Source organism: Microtus pennsylvanicus, chromosome 9 (genome assembly GCF_037038515.1).
Source record: "Microtus pennsylvanicus isolate mMicPen1 chromosome 9, mMicPen1.hap1, whole genome shotgun sequence".
Taxonomy (NCBI): domain Eukaryota; kingdom Metazoa; phylum Chordata; class Mammalia; order Rodentia; family Cricetidae; genus Microtus; species Microtus pennsylvanicus.
Genome location: NC_134587.1, coordinates 81369301 through 81392892, shown reverse-complemented (window position 1 = coordinate 81392892; position 23592 = coordinate 81369301). Strand labels below are relative to the sequence as shown.

General features: G+C 41.3%; 1 protein-coding gene across 2 annotated transcripts in view; it reads left to right on the top strand.

Annotated features, from left to right (window-relative positions):
* Asah1 (N-acylsphingosine amidohydrolase 1) overlaps positions 1-23592 on the top strand; it is a 35871-nt gene that overhangs the window by 4217 nt on the left and 8062 nt on the right. The window contains exons 2-6 of one of the 2 annotated variants that reach the window (XM_075986621.1): positions 12116-12162; positions 14448-14559; positions 16368-16458; positions 17351-17437; positions 21233-21311. In XM_075986621.1, the coding sequence (XP_075842736.1) occupies positions 16456-16458; positions 17351-17437; positions 21233-21311 (169 nt within the window). In that variant the 5' untranslated portion in view covers positions 12116-12162; positions 14448-14559; positions 16368-16455. The remainder of the gene's footprint in view (positions 1-12115; positions 12163-14447; positions 14560-16367; positions 16459-17350; positions 17438-21232; positions 21312-23592) is intronic. The other variant, XM_075986622.1, reaches the window with a different exon arrangement.

Below are 23592 nucleotides of genomic sequence, written 5' to 3'. Positions count from 1 at the left end.
CTGGGACAGCTAGCTGTTGTCCAGTCTTGGTGTGATGAGAACGTGCAGAACCTTAAATTCTGGCTGGAGTAGTCTGTGAGGCTGGATTATCTCATCTAGCAGCTTTGGAGTAATTTTAGTTGCAGAACTTTAGGGAAACTGCAGCAGAGGCATTTATCTGGACTACTGGTCTTTATTGATGTCTAGTCCTTTTTTCTGAAAACACATATACTTTTAAAGGTAACATATATATCTGTATTAACACATGTATAGAATTGTGGTGTGCACAAGTCAGCTAAAGATTCTTTTGTTTTGTTTTATGTTTGAGCAGGTAAAAGGCACCTATTAACTTTATAAATCCTTTTGGACTATATAACCAAACCTCTATCCACACCATATGAAGGGATGGCATGTGATAATAAGTTGCGAGGACTCTGTAGCCAACAAGATTTATCATGTCTCATCCAGTCTCAGAGCTGTTCCCATAGTAGAGGAATCAGCATATATGACACCTGTCTTGTAGTCTTTCTTGGTTTCTTTTTTCATATATGTAGACAAAATTTTATAGGAGGTCTCCTCCAATCAAATCTGCCCTTCATTAATTTTGGAGAGAACCATAACTTTAGGATTTCTGTGGAAACAAAGGCATAACTCTGCCCCACACATTTTCCGACTTCCATCCTGAAAATATATAGTTGGTTTAATTTAGGAATTTCCATAATCCCAATGTTTCTCAGCAACTGTTGTTTTTGTCTATTGACATTTAAGTAATTCAAAGTTAACAAAGCACCATTCAGGATCCAGATACCCTGTGTGTTTTTCATTTTTACATGGCCTTTTCCTTTTATATTACTTTACTCTCTCTTTAAAGACTTTCTTGTTTTTAAACTATTTTTTAATGACTGTCTGTGCCCATTTTCTTTTCTTTCTTTAGCATCTAAGCACGTTATTAAGCATACTGTATCTGTTCAGAGGTTTTATTGGTCTAGACCTGATTTTCTATGGGTCTACAGTGTTCTCTGACCATGTGAGCCAAATCTTAAACTGCTAAGCAGTGGTTAAGCCCTCTGCTGTGTGGCTTTCATTTGCACATGGCTTGGTGGCTGACTCTGCCCACTTCAGCCTGGTGAGAGCGGAGCCTTATGCTTGCCGACCTCAGCCTGGAGCTGGTCTGTGTGCCCCAGCTCTGGGAAGTTTCTGGTTCCATGCTGCAGTAAGCATTTCTGCCTAGTCTTCTGCCACCGGGTACTGTTTTGCCTGGTGCTCATAAACCCCATTCAAGTGCTCAGTAGCAGACCTCTTAAAGGAGCTGTGCCTCTGAATGCTGCAAGCCCCGATTCTGCTCGGGACTCTTAACCCCCAGCTTTCTCAGGTCCTATGTGGATATGTGTGTCCCACTTTGGGTGCCAAATGTAGGTGGATTTTTCCTTTGGCTGCCAGCTCACAAATAACCACATGGAGACTTCTTATTAATTATGAAAGCTTGGTCTTTAGCTTAGGTTTGTCTCAACTATCTCTTATAACTTAAGTTAACCTGTGTATATTAATATACGTTCTGTCGCATGGTGGTACCTCTCTTTCATCTTGCACCTCCTGTTTCCTCTGTAACTGGCGATGCCACCCTCTAAGATTCTTCCTCCTCTGCCTTTCTCTTCCTGGAAATTCCACTATACCTTCTGCCTAACAATTGGCCGTTGAGCTTTTTCTTACACCTTCACACAGTGTACAAACATCTGACAACACAAAACAATGAATATGAAAATCTAGTCAGTCTACTGGGATCTGATTGGGAAAGTGTTTTCACGGGTTATCAATGAATGAGAAAAAATAGGGGTAACACAAAAATCAGTAATTTTCCTTTTATTCTGGTTTTATGTCTTTTTGTCTTGAGGCACTATTTAAAATTTCATTGATCTTGAAGATATTGTGGCCCAATTAAAAAGATCCTTCAGAGCTATCTGGAAGACTGGTGACTTTTTTCTCTGACAGAATGCAAGGCAATTGTTTTTTGTGTTTTCTCTTTTTTTTTTTATTATTTTGAATCATTATCTGAATGATAAACTGTATGTAAAGTAGCCAAATGTATTTTGGGTGGTTACCAAATATATTTCAATATTGCCAAGAGAGGTTCAATGATGATCAAATATATTTCAAAATATATAAATATGGATGAGAGTCAATTTTAAAAGAAAATGGGTTATTTAGTTTGAAACATCAGCTGGGCTTTTAAAAAAATTTTGTGTTTGAGGCTTTTTTTCAGTCTAAGTAACTGAAAGCCATTTTAAATTATTCTTCACTATTTCATCTATGAAGATTCCAGCAAGATCTGGTATGATGAGCTGGGCAGTGGTGGCGCACGTCTTTAATCCCAGTGCTCAGGAGGCAGAGGCAGGCGGAGCTCTGTGAGTTCGAGGCCAGCCTGGTCTACAGAGTGAGTTCCAGGGCAACACAGAGAAACCTTGTCTCAAAAAAAAAAAACAGACCAAAAAACAACATCAATATATACATACATACACATCTATATGTGTATGTGTGAGGTCTGATGGAATTAGCTAGACAGAAGACTAGAAGATGAGCCAGGATGTTGAGAGTCTAGAAATAATGAGACTATTTGAAGCCATTGGAGCAGACGAACTCTTCTACAAAGAGTATAAATGAGAAGAGGAGAAGTGCCCCCAAAATAGTGAGTTTCTCATGTATGTATCACGTAAAGAAGAGCCAAGCAGAGTTAACACAGCAGCACAAATGGGAGAGTCTAGTATGATGGGACAGACAAGGAGGGAAGGGGAGGGGTTACTTCTTTTAAATACTATTGAGAAGGAAATGTCCGTTCTGCTTGGAGACTAGAGGTTATTGATTGTCTTCTGCATTGTGTAGGGACAGAGAATAAACGACAGCGAGATGAGGAGTGATTAGAAGGAAAGGAATTGCAGTGAGAGAGGTGACTGTTCTCAGTAGTAAATCTGTACGACAGGGAGCATATGATTGAGCAATGACTTGCTAAAATGAGCTAAAATTATATGTCAGCATCAAATGTGTGTGGTGAAACCGTGGGCATTAGTGATCACAAAGTTCTTATTAATCTCCTAAGCCCTAAATGGTTTTGTCCATGTTACCGTACTACAAAGGAAAGAACACACAGGTGTAATTTGTTCTCATCACGCTGCATCAGAGTCCTTCCCAAACCCTGGCATTGAGTCAGCCAGAGTGGTAAACTACTGCCCTGTAAGTGGCTGACTCACCTAATGCTTGTTTAAATATCAATAGCTTACTAGGGTTCATCCACTTAAAGACCAGAAGATATGACAGCAACCGCGTTTCACTCCGTCTGAATTGTTTGTAAGAAACGTGCCCTTTTATTCAGTAAGTTTCCCTCATGGAATCCTCCCTGTTCTCCAGCTTGAAATTCTTCTTCCTGGTTCTAGGCCTATAGGCACACACTACCACACCTGATATAAAATTTTGTCTGTATTATTAGACTCATATATTTCATTGAGATTATCACTAATCTTGTAGGATTCAAATATTAAAGGACAGTTTGCCATTGTTTAAAGATGTGGAAAGTTCATTGATTCCTTAATGAAATAATTCACTGGATTTGTTACTTTTATTTTTTAAAACCATTTTTAAATTTTAGTGTGTGTGTGTGTGTGTGTGTGTGTGTGTGTAGTGTATCAGGTCACCTAGAACTGGACTTACAGGCAGCTGTGAACTGTCCAATATGGGTGCTGGGAGTCAAACTCAGGTCCTCTGCAAGCACAGTATGTTCTCAGAACGAAGGAGCCATCTCTCCAGCGATGTTATTTTTATATGTATGGTATATTAAGTGGCTCTGAAATATACCCTTCCTAATTAGTGTGGAGGACATAAATACCGATTTATCTTGAATAGATTTAAGTCACTATCAAAAATAAGTAGAAAATCTTGAAAAGCCATTTCTTAGTGGATGTGGTGATGCATGACTATAATCCCAGTACCCGGGAGGCTAAGGCCGGCCTGGACTACATAGCTAGTCTCTTGCTCAACACTTTTTGTTGTTGCTGTGTGTGTGTGTGTGTGTGTGTGTGTGTGTGTGTGTGTGTGTGTGTGTGTGTTTGTGGGTATAGTATATGTGTGTGTCGTATATGTGTGTGTGTTGTTTCTTTGGGTTTTTTTTGTTTGTTTGGTTGGTTGGTTTTTATAGGCAGGGTTTCTCTGTGTAGCCCTGGCTGTTCTGGAACTCAGTCTGTAGGCCAGACTGGCCTTGAACTCAGAGATCTGCCTGCCTCTGCTGCCTCCTGAATGCTGGGATTAAAGGTGTGCACCACCACTGTTTTTCAGTTCCTACTACTCGGACAGGTCAGCTCAATTCCGAAAACCCGACTGACCACTTTCAGTTCCCTCACTGGTGTCCAATAAGAGACATAGCTGTAATTTGATTTTTATATTAGCTGTGGATCCTGTGACATGCAAACATAATGAGGAAGGGATAGTAGTCATTATCTTTCATTATTCATTTGCTTAATTGAGTCTAGTTATCATGGAAAGATCTGAACTACATACAGTTTATTCTCTGTTAGGAATCCAACTGAAGCCGTGTGTGTGTGTGTGTGTGTGTGTTGCACACCTCTGTGTGCACACATTGAGTCCAAAGGTTAACGTGTGTCATTATTGTTCTCCATCTTATTTGAGACAGGTTCTTTCCTGGAACCATTTTAGCTGTGTTGGCTGGCCAATAAGCCCTCGGGTCTGTCATGCATCTATGTCCCTGGGCTCCTGGGTTACAGATGTGTGCTACCATGCCCGTGGCATTTGTGTGAGCTGGAGATTCAAACCCAGCTCTGATGCTTGAGAGCTTCATTCTCTGAGCCTCTCCCCCAGCGCAGAAGCATTGATTGTATTGTTACACTGTAGGGAGCTGGGAGAGAGCCAGCGAAGGCCCGGGCCCTGATTCTTTCAACAGCTGTGTCACCTTCTGTATGTCACTAATGGAGCTGAGCCCAGCGTTCTGAACGTGACTGTACGATCCCCAGACAGAACTGGGATGTTTGTAAATTGAGCCAGATTTTTTAATACTTATTTTTATTTATGCGTGTGTCTATGAGTGTGTATGCCATATAAGTGAGGATGCCATCGGCAGCCAGAAGAGGGCCTTAGATGCCCTGGGCATCTAGCTATGGATGGTTGTGAGCCATCTAACATGGGTTCTGGGAACGAAACTTGGGTCTTTTACAAGAGTGTTGTACGTGCTTAACTCCTGACCCATCCAGCTCTCAGGTCCAATAAAAACCTAACCAAAAAGTCTGGATATTTAGAAGAACTTTATGTTGCTCATGTTAATATAAATCAGAATTGCATTTATAAAGTTAGTAATTATTCACATTACTAAAAGAATTGCTTTTATTTTCATTTGATTATTTTATGTCTATGGGCGGTTTGTCTGCATATATGTCTGTGTACCACATGTGTGCAGTGCCCGCAGAAGCCAGAAGAGGGTGTCAGATCCCCTGGAACTGGAATTACAGATAGTTGTGAGGTGCCATGTGGGTGCTGGGAAGTTGGGTCCTCTAGAAAAACAGCCAGTGCTCTTCATCCCTGAGCCATCCCTCCAGCCCCCACTAAATGATGTTCTGAAAATTTAGATTTGTAGTTGAAGACTTCGTTGAATATAGTACTACTTTTATGTTGACCATCCTCAAATTTATTAAACTAGGATCTCTCTCTCTCTCTCTCTCTCTCTCTCTCTCTCTCTCTCTCTCTCTCTCTCTCTCTCTCTCTCTGTGTGTGTGTGTGTGTGTGCATTTGTGTGTTTAAATGTAGGCACATGCAGACCACCACTCATGTGGAGGTCAGAGGACAGCCTTGGCCCTCTCCTTACACCTTGTTTGACACAGGGTCATTCTGTTGTCTTTGCACTGCATACGCCTTGCTCTCCGGCTTCTGGGAATGCTGGGGTACAGCCTCTTGTGCTATGTGCTGTGGTTTTATAGTGCTCTCAGAATTCTTACTCGGGTCCTCACAGTTGTGTCCCCAGCTGGTGCTTCTCCTCCCCAAGATATCTCCCAGGCTCCCCTTCCTTCTTTATGTTATTTGAGACGGGGACTCAAGTAGCCAGCTGACTTTGAACTCCCTATCTTCCTGCCTATGCCTCCCAAACCTGGGAGTACAGGGTGCACCATCTTGCCATGCTTGTAAGAGCTCTTATTGCTTTAAAATAACTTCAGATAATAATAGTTTCAAACGTTTAAAAAGGCCAGAGAATAATTTTCTGAAAACCCCCCATATAATGTAAAATAAAATCATACAAATCAAAGAATTAATATTTGGAAATATATATCTCAGGTGTGCATGGGTAAAGAAAATGGGATAGCAAGGACAGGCTTATGAAATGTTAATCTCCTAATCCATTCTTTCTCCTCCGGTCCACACCCAGGACAGCCACCTTAGTTGTTTCTGTTCTTAGCTGACTACATAATTACCTGCTCAAGTATCAGCTCATCCAGAGCCGGTGTCTCCTGGTATGCTAGCTGTTTACAGCTGAGCTTCTTTGATTGCGTACAGCCATGGCACATGGGGCACTAAAAATTAGTAAGTTATCTTTAGACATACTCATATTGATGAGGTAGCTATGCTATATTTGTCAGAATTAATTAGGTTCAGGTGTTGCCTATCTCGTGTACAGTGATGGATAAAGAGCTTATTTGAAACACCCTTCCCACTGTCATTGCTTTTCTAATTGCTTTGTGGAGATAACGCTCACGAAGTACAGTTCATCATTAAAAATATACAATTAGGAGTACCGAGGCAAAGGCTCAGTGGTTAAACTCTTGCCACGCAGCTCTGAGGACCTGTTGTGGGATATTGCTTTAACTATGTAAAGATGGGTTACATTTGTTTATGTTGTGGGATATTACTTTAGTTATGTAAAGGTGGGTTGCATTTCTTTATGCTGCCTTTAGCTAGGCAAAGATGTGTTACATTTGTTTAATTATGTAAGGATGTGTTGCTGTTTTACATTGTCTGCCTAAGGCACCTGATTGGTCTAATAAAAAGCTGAGCAGCCAAAAGCTAGGCAGTAGAGGGATAAGCGGGGTTGACAGAGAATAAGTAGGAGGAGGAATTTAGGCTTAAGGACAACAGAACGAACAAGGGAGAAAGAGAGGGAGATACCCAGGGCCAGCCAACCAGGCAGCTGCCAACCAGGAGACATGGCATAGAACATACAGGAAGAAAGAAAGGAAAAGTCCCCAAGGCAAAACCTAGATGAAGAGAAACAGGTTAAATTATGAACTAGCAAGAAATTAGCCTAAGCTACGGCTGAGAATTCATAATTAATAAGACTCTGTGTGATGATTTGGGAGGTGGTTGGTGGTCCAAGGAAAGCCTGCTACAAAGACCAGCGTTCAGGACTCCAGAAATCCAATTGATTGAGATAACCAGCCTGCAGTTCTCAGGCTCAGAAGGTGGAGACAAGGGATTCCCCAGAGCAAGCTGACCAAGATTGGCTGTATTTGTGAGCCCTGAGTTTGATAGCCCTGCCTCGGTCAATAGGTGGAAGAGCAGTGCGTGTGATTCCGGACCTCTGCCTCAGGCTCCCGCAAGTGCCACCCTCGCATGCATGCACACACCACACACATGAGGAGTGGGAAAAGAAAAAATATTTCTAAAAACAATAAGAATATACATTTAGAGGGCTGGGGAATTAGCTCTGTGGGTAAGAAAACTCACTGTAAAACCATGGAGACTAGAACGCAGATCCCAGCACCCATGTAAAAAGCCAGGGATGACTGTGCACCTGCCATCTTCCCAGGGTGGTGACAGGAGGATTGTTGGGGTTGGCTAGCCAAGGCAGCCCAGCCAACACACAGCTTTTCATGTTCATTAAAGATCTTTTTTCAAAAGAATAAGGCAGAGGGTGATAGAGCAGGACACATAGTGTCCTCCTCTGAATGAGTGTGTGTGTGTGTGTGTATGCGTGCACACGCACGCATACATGCACACATATGCATATACAAAGATGCACATTTGTTTACATTACACACACACACACACACACACACACACACACACACTGAAATAGCTTCAGCATGGTCACAGAATTGTGCAGTCGTCACTGCCCTCTAGATTAGGGCACTTTACCCCCCAACCCAGGAAACCCTTCTCATTTACTCCTATTAGTTTCTAACTCCCAGCCCTAAGCAACCACTAATCGAACCTCTGTATATATTTGCCCATTCTGTGTATTCCAGAGGGGACTGACCAGTGTATGGTCCCCTGTGAGTGGCATCTTCTACAGAGTATATTAGTTTTCTGGCTCATATATCAGTTCTTCATTTCTTCTTGCCAAATAATACTCCATCCTAAGACATGCCTTGTTTTGTTTATCCATCCTGCAGTTGATGGGCATTTGGGCTCTCCCACTTTTGGCCATGTTGTATGAGCAACACTCCTGTAAATATGGAAAACATGTCTTTGTGGGAGTTCGTCTCTCCTATCTGTTGGGCTGTACGTAGGATCAGGATTGCTGGGTTTATGTCACTGTTTACCTGTGAGGAGCTGCCAGATGGTTTTGTAAAGCAGCTGCTGTTTTGGCTCTTGCTCTCAGCATGATCCCAGTTTCTTCATGCCCTTAGCAACCTTTGCTGTTGCTGTGTCTCATCACGGTAGGCGGCAACGCTGGGCGTCTCTTCTGTGCTTCTTGGCCCGTTTGCATAGCTCCAGGAAAAATGTCTGTTCGGATCTTTTGTCCATTTTAAAATTTAAGCTGCCTTTTTATTACTGAGTAGTAAGGTGTTTTATTAATATGTATTGTCAGATACACAATATGCAACATTATAAATGTGGACTTATTTCTGGATTCTTGGTTCTATTCTATTGTTTATGTATTTATATCCATGCTAGCACCCACTGTCTGCCAGTTTGTTCAAGACCTGTTGTTAATATGATTGCCATAAGATTTCCACTTTCTCATTCAAGTATAGGATCATCATATAGTAGCTTACCACACTAACTACTATATTACATTTTTAACTTCATTATAATTAATATTTTAGCAACCACACACAACAATAGGGTTCTTTATGATACTTTAATACCTGTGTAGCGGTGTTCTTTTCTCCCAGTACCTTCCCTTGTTTCCCCTTCTCCCTCCCACTGGTCTCTTTGTACCCCCAAAGGGTCCCCTTCTGCTTTCATGGTGTGTGTGTGTTTGAGAGAGAGAATGAGAGTGAGGGCCAATGAGAACACATGCTATCTACCGTTCTCATTTCTCTTCCATCTCCTGTCTTGTTCCCTCTCCCCGTAGACCCCTTCCTTTCCCACATAGTCCCATTTCTTATAGGAAGTTCTAAAACTGAGTCCTCCAACTTCGTTCAACATTTTCCAAGATTATTTTAGCCATTCTTAATGCTGAAACCTGTGGATTAATTTTAGGAACCTGGCCATGTTAACAGAATTAAATCTTCCACCCCATGAACATGACAGCTTTTATTTACCTATGTTATCTTTAATTTTTTGCGCAATGTTTTGTAGTTTTGGGTGTACAAGTTTTGAATGTCCTTGGTGAAGTTTACTTCTAAATACTTTTGTTTTATTTTTGTGTTTGAGACAGTCTCTCTTATAGCTCAGACTGGATTGAGCTTATGATCCTCCTGCCTCAGCCTGTGGAGTAATGGAATGTGAGTGTACATGTGTACTTTGTCCATAGGTCCTTGGATGCTTTGTAAACGGGATTGTTTTCCTTTATTTTAGCTTTTCATTTTATGCTTATTAATTTAGGAGGATTGATCTGGTGTCTTGCAGACTTACACATAATATTTCTAGTTAGTTTTTAATAGATTCCTTCGGAGTTTTGAATTCAGCATTAAACACTGCCCCTTTTCCATTTCAGATGTTGTGTATCTTGCCTTGACTAGCAACCCGGACATTGCTGTCTCCCCTGTGTTCTTCTCCTTCCTTTTTCAATTCTATTTTTTGTTTTGTTTTCACTCTTGCTTAGTAAATTTTAATAGAATCATTGCAATTATAATACCCCCTTCCAAGCTTTGTTACCTGTTTCACTTTAGAACAGTGAATGGAAATGATAAGCAGTGTTTTTCTTGTCAATATTGGTCATTGTCCAATATGCTTTGATTTTATTCATTTACCTATAGTTCTGAAGTCCTCTACCAATTGTCCAACATCATGCAACTTTGTTTGTTTGTGGCATTATTGGTATCGAACATGCATGTTATCATCACTGCTCTGTGTCCCCAGCAGCACTTGAGTTTTATTTGTGTTTATTTTATGCCTTACCTTTGTAGACACGTCCCCTGGAGTTTCTTACTGCTTTCTTCCTTTTTCCTCTGCTAGAAGAGCCCAAGCTCATGTCATCCTGTTTCCTCTATGTTTTTCAGGTCCTGGTTTGTTTTCTTAACAATATATTATCTATTCTTTCTTTAACTGAATTCCTGTTATAATTATCACCATGTTAATATTTGCACCATTTATCTCTCAATGCCATTTTATGGGTCCCTAACATACACACTACTAATAAGTAAATGTAAATAGCAATTTTAAAAATCTGAGCCATAAAGCTTATCTAGGAAAATTTATAAAACTTGAAACATACTTAAACAAGAGAGCCATCCTTGTTTAAGTATGGTGAGGTATACCATACTTATAATGATAAGGCCATTTGGACAAGAGTGAAATGGCTTTAAGTACTCGCCATGCTATCAAAAGGTAATTTTGAGATTTCCTTTTCTGCACAAGAGTTCAGCAGATAGTCTGCGCTCTACCTATAATTTCAGCAGTTTCCTCCCCTACTCTACCTCCTCTTCTGGCAGATTTGTGCTTTTTCTTTTGCGTTCACAGTATTAGGTCACTACAGGCGAGGAGATAAACATACTGGAAGAAGTAACAGGAGTCATAAATCTATATGAACTTCTTTTGCCGGATTTTGTGTTAGGAGAAAATTCAGTTTTGCACGAAATGTGAACAGTTGTCCCCAACACAGTCTCGTTCACTCATTGCCTCCAGCAGTGACCTCAGTACTGGGACTGCCCTCCTCTCAGGGGCGCAGTATAGCAGTGAGTGGACCCAGACAATTGTGGTACAGTTGGTATTGTGATGGAGATGTGTACAAATATGGAGATGTGTAGGAGGAGATAACTGCTTATAGAGAGAGGTGTTGGGGGTGCGGGATGAGAAGTAGTGTCTGGATTGGATTTTAGAAGTTAGACCTAGAAGTTCCCCAGGTCAGAGAGTGGGCATCTGGGCAGAGGACACAGCACGTGTACAGGTGGAAGTGTGGGAGGTTTAGGAAGTGTTGGCTTGTTGTCATGCTATTAGGAGGTGTGTCTGGAACAGACTAGGATGGTAGGCTATGGCCAGATTATTAAACCCCTTATGCATTGTCTCCTGCAAATCTGGTTTGAGATGCAAATCCCAGGTCAGGAGGCAAGAGTTGCCTCAAAAATTGAGGTAAAGCTACATCCTATTAAGCCATTGACATGCTATCCCATCACACAGAAGTATTTTCCATCTCCTTTTCTCAGTATAATCATTTTTAAAAGCCAAGTTATAATACCTAACCTCTGTGTAACTGAATTGAAACATTAATAGTTTGGGGATTGGAGAGGCAAGACTTTACGTTTAGAGCTATTGAATGCTGGTACTGGCAGACAGCACAGAAGTTAAGCATGCGTACTGCTCTCACAGATGATCTGGGTTCAGTTCCCACCACCATACAGTGACCCACAACCATCTGTAGCTCCAGTTCCAGGGCATTCCAACACCTTCTGGCCTCCTTGGGTACCAGGCATGTACATCGTACACATATGTGCATGCAGGCAAAATGCTTAGTTATAAAATAAAAATATATAAATATTTTTTAAAAAGGAATTGAATTGCAGTTGTTGTGGCACATACCTGTAGTCTCAGTGGTCAGTCAGCTCAGGCAGGAGGATTGTGAGTTTGAGGTATTACACATGGATGAGCTACCTAATAGTAAATTTGGAGCCAGCCTGATTGACCATGGGGAGGCCCTATCTTGAACAAAGATAATGAAATGGTCCAAAAGGATGCTTTTGTCTTAATAAATAATACTTTTCAAAGGTTGCTTCATTGGGCAAGTATTTGTAATTTTCTGAAATATTCATTTTTCTTTGTTTTTTAGTGGACAGAAGATTGCAGAAAATCAACTTATCCTCCCTCTGGACCAACGTGAGTGACCTCAGATGATGAGACCATTGTCATGTGCACAGACCCTTCTCTTTAATGATCTTCTAGGAATAACAGTAGTAATCAAAACTTAAGCCGTGTCTTTCACCTGGAGACAAGGTTTGGCTTCCTTATGTGTGTGCTCAGGCACATACAAATTAAATGGATTAAATTAAATGAATTAAGAGATACTGATTAAAATGTTCATTTCTTGCCTGTGAAACTAATAGGAAAGCAAAGGATTCCTGCCCATCACCAAACTACTCTGTCTCCTAGCAATCGCTTTTCTGCTCTATAACAAATGGAGGCATGCATACCCCCGGGCTGTGATACTCCATGGTGCCTGGGTGTAAGTCCTCAGACTGCATTGAAGAGTATAAGGAATCTATGTATGAGAGAGCCAAGAAATAAGCCCTGACTTTATAAAACTTTCAGGCAAAACAAGACCAGAAACCACAAGACAGGACTGAAGTTGTGTTTTGTTTTAGTCTTAATGGTTTTTTTAATTCATATTTTTGTCTTGGTAAATCTTAGTGATGACATAGACCCGAGAAACATGCAAGTGTAGCCGAGGGACACAGAGGGAGCAAAATGCAATGTGAAGGAAAGGTATCGGGAACCGTCGTCTTTGCCCCTTGTCCTCTCCTTATGCAAGAGGACTGCTGGGGTGGGAGGAAGCAGAGTACAATTGAGATTTCCAGTGTCTGTAACATTACAAGGTTTAATCAGCTGTTTCCGTAGTATATGTATTCTAAGTAACTTCTGTCCCAATACCCTTGACACTGGAGTGTCACCCCCTGTCCACCCTTTTTAACATTTCTGTTAAATGTTAAACCTTAGTATCTGTTGTGGTTTTTTGTCCCTGTATGTTCTGTCCTTTGGATTAGATTGTACACCACTTGTGAGCCTTGTGGGCTCAGGCAGTATGATTATGGAATGGTCTGGGTTTCCATGGATTAAACGACAGAAAATACACTACGGTAATTACCACTGATAGAGCATTGGTTACTGTTGGTAGAGGGGAACTGGGATAACCCAACTTGCCTGACTCACCCACCTTTAGGAAAGATTTCAGAGTAAGCAGCTTCAGTGTTGTTCTCCAGCTCAGCCCAGTGAAGATCTCCTTTTACCTCCCTCTATCACTCTGCTGCCGTCCTGGCCTCCATTGCCTTGCTGGTTGTGTCTCTTGGCTGGTCTTACTGTCTAATTCACTGAACATGGAGTGAGAAATTTCTCTACTAAGGGCCTTTTTTTAAAAAAAAATCTGCTCTCGTTTAAATGTATCTTACATGTATCTGGTAATGTTAGACATAACTTGTTACTATATGTGTATGTATGTATCTTCATATATCTATGTTGTATGTGCTTTCTCTCCTTGCTTACTTTTCTGCTGTATGCCTTCCAGTTTCACCCTCCCATTCTTCAACACTGAAATCCTCTGTCCTATCCTAAACCTTTCTTTTCTGAACTGTACAGCAATAGCTCTTGACATCCGGGAGGTAAGGGTGACAACCATGTACCTTTAATTGATGAGTGTCTTCCTAGTCCTGTGAGGTCATCATTTTCAATCAAGTGCACGAGTTTTGGTGGGATACATCAGCAGATGTGAGGGAGGGAAGAGGAACTGACTGTGAGGGAGGAAAGGGACACCTGTTTGTCTGGCCTGACCAGTCCCATCAGTGCAGATGCTGAGGGACTGACAGCCACACCACCCTACAGCCATTGGAATCCCATTAAGCATTGCTTTTCTGCTGCTCACTGGCTGCGTCGCACCTGCTCTTATTTGTATATGTATGCATTGTGTCACTCGGGCTGATTTGCAAGCCACCTGGGAAGGCAGGTGGGTTCGGATATTATTTTGATTGATAGAGCAATGACTGGTCATAGCAAATGCTGAGTCTCAAAAATTGACATGGTGTTGACACTGTTTATGGCAGAGCAGCGAAACATACCGTGGAGCATCTATTGATCGCTAATGCTAAGTGCTTTCTGCATCTTTCAAGTAATCGTCACTACCCTCCTAAGATAGGCACTTCTTGTGTCTATAAGAGATGATGTGCAATGGTTAAATACAAGAATACCTTAGAGAGATGTTTAGTGTAAGATAAAATACAAGATTAAATTAAGCTTTAGCCGTGAAAACAATTTTCTTAATCAGCTTAACCAGTTCTCTAAGAACGCTGACGAGTGGAGGTTTTATTATCGGGGTTTCCCAGGTCTCTCACGTCCCACAAAATGCTGATCCTCTCTGACAGTGAGCTTCTTTCCTCTCCATTTCCTCTGTCAAGCGCTTGGGTCCATCCCATACTCAACTGAAGAAGACTCGGGAAGTTATGGAAGATACTAGGGATAAGCTGCCTCTGGTGGCTGCTGAGAAGGGAGGAGCTGTGACACTCACAGGTAGAACACCGCCACCAACGTGCATAGCTCCAGGAGCACAACACATAGTTATCGCATCTAGACATGGAAATCCAGACGCCCAGCTTGGAGGAAGGAAAGGTTTAGTCCCATTAGCCCACAAATGAGCTAACAGATTACTAAACCATGGGACACAATGTAGCATGGTAGTTAAAAGAGGAGGAGGAGAATTAGAATTGTTCTAATGAAAGGGTTTCCCCCCCAAAATATAAGTATATAGTATTGATGTAGGTTCAGTTTCTAAGGAACCAAGGAACTTGAAAAGAACAACAAATTAATTATATATTTTATATACATGTGATAAATATACATACAATAAATATACATTTAAACAAAACTACAATTAACTCATTACAATATACCAAAATTGAGTACACTTCTATCCAGATCTGTATCACAACATGAATAGGTACTGGTTAACAGTTTCATAAAACCTTATACATATACCTGGGTCCCAAGCTCAGCAACATCATTTAGAGGACCAGATATTCATGGTAGTCAAGTAAACACAGAGGTCCAGTAAATGACTTTCAGGAAATAAACTATGTCTGTCTATAAATATAAGGCTAGATGATCTGTTAAGAGCCTGGTAACATTGCAACACACATCACTATGTACCCTACCCTTTTCTTAAAGTAATATGTGGCTCAAGCTATGGATGCTTTTAGGTTTAGTTTTAATCTGATAAATCGTTGAATGCTACACCCTTCAAAGCTATTTCAATTTGTTTAAAATTACTAGAGAAGAGCAAGTGTGGTGGCACCCTTGATCCCAACCCTTGGTGGGTGGAGCCAGAAGGACTGGAGGTTCCTGAACTCAAGGTCATCCTTAACTACTTAGCAAGATGAAGGCCAGCCCGGGCTACGTGAGACCTTGTCTCAATCCCTGCTCCCCAAGGGGGCAAGAAAATGAAGTTGCTGTAGTGGTGGAAGTAATTGTAGAGTTTGTCCACCAGAAACATGGCCCAGCTCCATTAATAAGGGGTGGGCCTCCCTATATCCTCCTGGCAGAGATGGCCGTGCCTAAGAGTAGAAAACTGAGAATGTATGTGGCAGAAGAGTGTGTGGGCTTGGACTTGCTGCAGGCAGAAAAGAGGGTCCACCGGCATACAGAGAATCACAGAGTCAGTCATGAAAGCATGCATTTGTTGCCACTGTGGGCTTACAAAGTGGCCTCACCGAAGCTATCACAAGAGATAAAGATTTGGCAATAGTGTTAGACTGACTGACAAAGGGTTCCAGACTAGAAAACCAAGCGGTGAAGGGTCCTAGTGTCTAGAAGGATCTAGTGGCCCAGGACAAGACTAAGTTGTTAGGACTCTTTAGGGAAAAAAAACAAAAGTAGGTATTTTCTGTCCGCAGTATTTTAAGTTGTAGCTCTTGAGCCACAGTTGATTCACATACTGCCAAGTCATATTAACCTTTCACCTAGCAGGTATAATTGTTTATTTGTATGATTTATTCTTTGAGCCAGGGCTCACAATGTAGCATCCTGAGTACTGGGATTACTATGACTAGCTCATAATGTATAATTCTATCCTATGATTTCTGAGTCTACTTCAGATTGTATGTGCAGATGAGGGCTGAGACGGTGCAATCTGAACCTTCCTCTACAGACCTTGCCTGAGTAACAACTTCTGTACTGTTGCTATGGATACATGTCCAGTCCATCCTTTCAGTCCAACTTCTATACTGTTGCTATGGATACATGTCCAGTCCATCCTTTCAGCTCTGTAACCCTCCTCCTGAAAGTCAGTTCCTGCATTTCAAGGTGGTACCCTCTCATTGCAGCTATAGAGGACCAGTTCCGTGGTACACCATAAATCTTGATTTACCACCCTACAAAAGATGGCATGAATTAGTGACTGACAAGGCACCAATGGTATGTTGTAAGTCTTAACTCTTCTTGTTCTGACTTCATAGGCTATAGTTCTGCTTTTTAAGAAGTACTTTATAAGTTGGTTATGGAAGCCCACACCCATAATCCAAGCAGTTGGGGAATGTGGCAGGACAGGTGTTGGGAGTATAGAGGTCAGCCTAGTCCACATAATGAGTTCCAAGGCAGTCTTGGCTATAGTGAGACCCTGTCTCAAAAATACTACAAAGGGGATAGAAAGATGGCTGATCAATTGAGAGCACTTAAGGGTACCAGGGATCAGTTCACAGCATCATAGCGTGGGTTCACAATCACCTGTAACTCTAATTCAAGGGCCTTTGATGCTCTCTTGGCCTTGCTGGGTACCAGGCATGCATGTGGTACACATACATAAATGCTAATGTTCATACACATGAATAAATATAAGTAAGTTTAAAGGTATATTTTTGAAATTCTTCTACCATGCACAATAATTAATAGAGAAAATGCACATTTCCCTGTAGCTTTTTGTGCTTTGGGGGCACAGAATTTGTTTCTCCTGCCCTTAGTACTATCTCCCTCCATCTAAATGGTTAAGAAGCAATGCTACTTAAAGAGAAAACTGTTTATATGTATTCATTGAAAACACTTTCAACTTGAACGGTTTTGCTGTCTTTGTTTTTTTTTTTTTTTACTTTTGTTTTGTTTTTGATGACACGGTTTCTCTGTGGCCTGGAACTCAGAGAAATCCATCTGCCTCTGCCTCCCAAGTGCTGGGGATGAAGGAGTGTACCACCACTGCCCAGCTTGTTATCTATTTTGAATAAGTCAGAAGGTCTACATTTGTTTTCATGACACCAGTATTCATCTTAAATCTCAATGCTTCTTTGTGTTTTTAGTCTTTTATTTATTTTTTCAGGTGAGGACTATAGTGAATTCCATCAAGAATTTAGTAAACGCATTTGTGCCAAGTGGAAAAATCATGCAGATGGTGGACCAAAAGTTGGTAAGAAATATTTCCTGCAGTTAAGTTTAAGGACACACATATGACCACACATACATAGAGATTTTAAAAAGTTGTGCTTAGGTGCAAGGAGATTGAAGTAGCAAAAACAGGGCCTACATGGGTCTACACCAGGTCCCCTTGTATATTTTATAGCTAACAGTTTAGTATTTTTATAGAACTCCTGACTGTGAGAATGAGTGGGTCTCTGACTCTTGTGCCTGTTCTTGGGACTCTTCCTCCTGTTGGGCTGTTGTGTCCAACTTTGATATGGTAGCATTTGCTTTGTCTTACTATATTTTCTTTTATCATCTTTGGTTGTTATCTCTTAGAAAACTGTTTCTAATGAGAGACAGAAAGGGGGTGGGTCTGGAGGAGATGGGGGTGGGGAGGAACTGGGAGGAGTAGAGGGAGGGAAAACTATAGTCAGGATATAATGTATGAAAAAAGAATCTCTTTCCAGTAAAAAAAAAATGTGCATGAGATTTGTTTAAAGAAGAAACAATTCATTGACCTTTCCTCAAGAATGTTGGGAACCTTTACATTTATTCTTAAGCACTGTCAAACTTGAGAACCTTCATTTCTAGGGGTTGGACTACTGGAGTAACAGGGTACAAAGCATGTCAGGTTTTAGCAGTTAACTGCTCCTCAATTTGTACAAAGCAATGGGAACATAAACAGGTTTCATCAGGATATGGGGTTTCATGTTTTTGTAGTTAGGTATCCAGGCACCTAAAACTGAAAACTAGTTGTCCTCTCCCCCTCCACCCCTCCAGGAGTATAGCTCAGTGGTAGAGCACCATGGTTAGCATTTTGGACATCCCGGGTTTAATCCCAGAACTAGAAAGAAAAAGTTCATGTTTTAAAAGCAGTTTCTATAAGTAACTAAAAAAAAAACTCAACGATTTTGCTAAATAAAGATAAAATGGCATGTTCATTCTATGCAGTCCAATGGTGTCTGTGACCCCCCCAAGTCTGCCAGGTGTCTTCTTCATCTAAGGACTGCCCCCAAGTCCGCAAGGTATCTTTATCATCTAGAGACTGGCTCCCCAAGTCCACAAGGTGACTTCAAAATCTAGGGACTGGCCCTCAAATGAGGTATCCCCATCATCTAGGGACTGGTCCTCCAAACCCCCAAGTGTCTCCACCATCTAGGGACTGGTCCTCCAAACCTCCAAGGTGTCCCCACCATCTAGGAAACTGGTCCTGCAAACCCCCAAGGTGTCTCCATCATCTAGACACTGGTCCTCCAACCCTCCAAGGTGTTCTCATCATCTTTTGAATGCTGCTGCAAAGTGCAGGTTAAGGAGAGGCTGGAAGACCCTAGACCCTATTTGGGGAACTAATGACTTTTGGATCACATACTGTTTACCATGGGGGCTGGCTGTCCTGGATATTTTAGGGTATTAAGCTGCAAGTCTGGCCTCTACCCACCACTTTCTTTGCTGTTGTTTGAGACAGGGTCTCACTATATATCTATCTCTGGCCACCCTGGAACTCACTGCATAGACCAGACTGACCTCAAACTCACAGAGATCTACCTGTTTCTGTTCCCTGGTACTGGGATTAAAGGTGTGAGCCACCATACCCGGCTACCCACTGCTTTCTTCTTCAGTTGTAACAACCAGACTTTCACAAGACATTGCCATCTCCCCCAGGACAGAACTCCCTAGGGACTGGATGACCAAAGCACTTCCTCTTTCCATGTGACCCTTGCACTTGCCACCCAGCAAGCCTGTGGGGTCATGTTTACGTTCTCACCTCTTTACCAGAGTTAACATGTGGTAAATCTACCAGGTTGACCCTGAATAACTGTGGTAGAAACAAAAGGGGAATGAGTCCCTCACCTATCCCAGTACCTGAAACCCATCCATTCTGAACTCAGTAGGGAGACAGCATTGCAGTTGTTGATGCTATGGTATGGAGTCCAGTGTTACTGCATTTTAAGGCTGTGAAATTTTAATTTTCTGATTTGGAAGGATAATATTTACTAATAATACATGTTCCATATGGTGGCTGTTAGGACTAAATGCCATATCACTCTAAGTAAAGTATCATGCTTAACACGTGTTTAAGTCCTGTGTTATGGGATATTATTTAAGATGTGTTATATTCATTTATGCTGTGGATTCTTTGTTAATGATGCAAAGATGTATTGCATTCTTTATGTTGCATTTGTTTAACTCTGTGAAACTGTGATACTTTGCCTGTCCAAAATATTTGATTGGTCTAATAAAGAGCTGAACAGCCAATAGCAAGGCAGAAGAAAGGATAAGTGGGGCTGGCGGACAGAGAGAATAAATAGGAGAAATCCGGGAAGAGAGCATTAAGGAGGTATAAGAAAAGAAGTTGGAGAACATCAGGGGCCAGCTACCCAGCTACACAGCAAGCCATGGAGTAAGAAGTAAAAAAAAGTATACAGAAATAGAGAAAGGTAAAAGCCCACAGGCAAAATATAGAAGGGCTAATATAAGGTAAGAAAAACTGGCTAGAAACAAGCCTAGCTAAGGCTGGGCATTCATAAGAAAGACACCATGTAATTTTGGTGAGAGTTGGTGCTGGGCTCCCCAAAAGAGTAAACCAACTACAGTCGTATTTGTTAAATTGGCTGGAACAGTTCACTCTCAGTGCCTTGAGATCACAGGAAAACACATAATATGCTTAGTTAGGTCACCTCATGCAGATGTTGGGGCAGTGAGGTGGCCAAGCCCCAGGACCTGAGTTCCACCACCAGAACTCCATAATTGAAGGAGCAAACCAACACCTGCAAGTTGTCCTTTGACCTCCACACATGCCTTGTGGCCTGTGTGTACACACACTCTGTACACAAAATAAATAAGCAAATGTAAAAAAAAGGGTAAATGCAGGGCTTGTGAGCTTTAAACACACTGTCTTTGCTGGAGGAAATAATTGTGCTCTCTGTATTGTTCTTAGCTGAGGTTGAGAACAAGATACAATGTTCATCATTTGTAGTGATGAGGCCAGCAGGCAAGCCTGCTTTTTGTCCCTCCCGGCTCTCACACGGCTAGCTTAGCTCTGGAAATAACAACACACAAATTGTATTCTTTTAAACACTGCCTGGCCCATTAGCTCTAGCCTCTTACTGGCTAACTCTCACATCTTGATTAACCCATTTCTATTAATGTGTGTAGCTCCACGAGGTGGTGGCTTACCGGGAAAGATTCAGCATGTCTGACCTGGCGGCTGGCTCCATGGCATCTGACCAACTATGCTTTCTTTCTCCCAGCATTCTGTTCTGTCTACTCCACCCATCTAAATCCTGTCCTATCAAAAAGCCAAGGCAGTTTCTTTATTAATCAATGAAAGTAACAAATAGACAGATGACCCTCCTCCAGCAATCATTGAATTGTTTATCTGTTGTTTGCTAATAATTAAATGCAACAGATGCAGCTTAGGTCAGGACCAGCCACTAACCCTGACAAACAGTTTTGTGAAGCTGTAGAATACTGTGCTTGTTGCTGTGTGTTGCCTGTCACCTAAGAATGCATGAGCGGAACTTTGCTCATGGTGTTGGTCACTTTAAGTCACGCAAGTAAATGATTCCAGTCCCCTTCTCTCTGGGAGCCGGCCCGAAGGGCAATAGGAAAAGAGAATCACAGCTTTCCATAGGAGTCCACCACCGAGCATGAGATGTAATCTTTTAGAAATATATGATGTAGAATGCTTTAAAAATAACATACCACCTATCGTGGTGACAGAATGTAGGAGTTGTAGGCAAAGAGCCAGATCACAAAGCCTGGGTTTAAGATCAGTGGTCATTAATTTCTTTCTTTTCAGCCTGGCCTACTTGGCAAGATTCCTGACCCTTATGAAGATGAAATGAAGGGAATTGCAGATGTTACTGGAATTCCTTTAGGTAAAGTTCACCTTGCCATGTTTGAAACATTTGATGAAACACTGAAACATATTTGAAGTCTGATGTACTAGAGCAATGAAATGCACAAACCCGGGGTCTAAACAGCGTGTTGAAGGGTTACAGATGCATCCATGCCTGCAGGCCTCACTCATAAAAGGTGAAGGGACTCCAGTCTGTCAAAATGTGTCATCTGTCCCTTCACAGACAATAACCCTGCTCTGCCTTCACCTTGTTAAAAATAAAACTGAACATTTGAATTGCTGTTCTTTCTTAAGCCTATCGATGCAGGTTGTTGTTTTCAGATTCTGCATATTAACAATGAGACTATTATTGTATGTGTGCCACATTCTTGCCTATGTTTTTAATGGATAGGTATATACACAAATTTCTCATGCTGCCCTTGTCAATAAGCCTATTCATTTTAGGAATTGTCTCGCAGCATTTACAAGACTAAGTACATAGCTAGCTACCCTGTGACCCCAAAGTTCAGTTGAAGAGAAACGTACTTGTAGCCTTGTAAATTCTGCAAGACAGTTCCTAAAATGAGCAGACTTATTGACAAGGGCAGCATGAGAAATTTGATTTCCTCTCATTAACACTGCAAGTTACTGACTTCCTCTCAGTTTGACTTTTCTTTTTTCCTCTATTTTGGGGAAGAGCAAAACACTAGTCAAGGTCTCTTCATATATTTCTGATAGATGAAGCACCGTTTACTAAAATTGATTATCTTTGTTTCCACACATCATAGTGGCATCTTTGATGTAAGTCAGACGATGTGTGTGAACTTTTTTCTGTTTCATTGTCTTTGTCTTGTGTCAGTCACAGGCTGTCTCAGTTACTAAAGCTTTACAGTAGGTCCATTCTAGCCGTGTGATGCTTCACCTCTGCCTCCCTTCCACGTCCCTTCTCTGTTGTTCTGCATTCCCCTCTGCTTCATAACCAGCCTGCCACTGTGACAGCCTGTTGATGTTTGGAATGAAATTCATATATCCTTGAATATAGTTTAATGTCAGCTTTTGTTTGAGTAGTGTTTTCTCAAAGGCATTTTTTTTTAATTTGGGGAGAAAGGGTTTTATATATTACTCACTGAATTATTCTTAGGTAGTGGTATTTTGGGCAGTGAATTTATCTTCTTGCTTTTGTGTTTTTCTTTTGTTTTTCTTTTTTTTTAAATATTTATTTATTATGTATACAATATTCTGTGTGTATGCCTGAAGGCCAGAAGAGGGCACCAGACCCCATTACAGATGGTTGTGAGCTACCATGTGGTTGCTGGGAATTGAACTCAGGACCTTTGGAAGAGCAGGCAATGCTCTTAACCTCTGAGCCATCTCTCCAGCCCCGTGTTTTTCTATTTTAAGGCCAATATTCACTGCTATTTGTAGCCATGCTGGCCTCAGTTTCAGGGTCCTCCTAATCCCCCCTTAGGGGTGATGGGATTCTGGGCATGTGCAGCCTTGCCCAGCTCTTACAGGTTTTCAGTTTCAGTTCATACATTTATTGTAAAAGGTTTTTCTCATTAACATAAAAGCAAAAGAGTCACCATTTTATGTAACCAGTGAATTTTTCACAAGAGAATTGATTGAAAATCTCTGTTTCCCAACAAAGTTGGCTAGTGCTTTTTTATTCTTTTGCTTCCCTAAATGATTTCTTTTAAGGGCTGGTAATACAAATTGGCAAGTAAAGGGATTGGCTGATAAGCCAGACAACCTGAGTGTTAGATCCTGAGATCCACATGGTAGAAGCAAAGAACCAACTTTCATATTTTTTCTCATCACCACACATGCATCACGGCAAACTTAGACACACAATGGCAAACCCATGCATACATCTTGTATGTGCACACAAGGAAAAATGCACATATAGATAAATATAAAAATATTCTGTAAGGCAGTGATGGCACACACTTTTAATCCCAACACTCAGGAGGCAAAGGCAGTTGGGTCGCTGAGTTCAATGCCAGCCCGGTCTACAGAGTGAGTTTTAGGACAGCTAGGACTATACAGTGAAACTGTCTCAAAAAAAATCTAACTAAAAAATAATTTAAAAAGATAACATGTTGGAAATATATATTTGTAATTTACATGAGAAGAAAAGTCTTTTTGTTGTTGTTGTTTTTTGAGATAGGGGGGTCTCTGTGTAACAGCCCTGGCTGTCCTGGAACTGTAGACCAGGCTGTCCTTGAACTCAGAGAGATCCGCCTGCCTCTGCCTCCCAAGTGCTAGGATTAGAGGTGTGCACCACTACTTCACAGTGAGAAGAAAGTCTTAATATAAAAAGA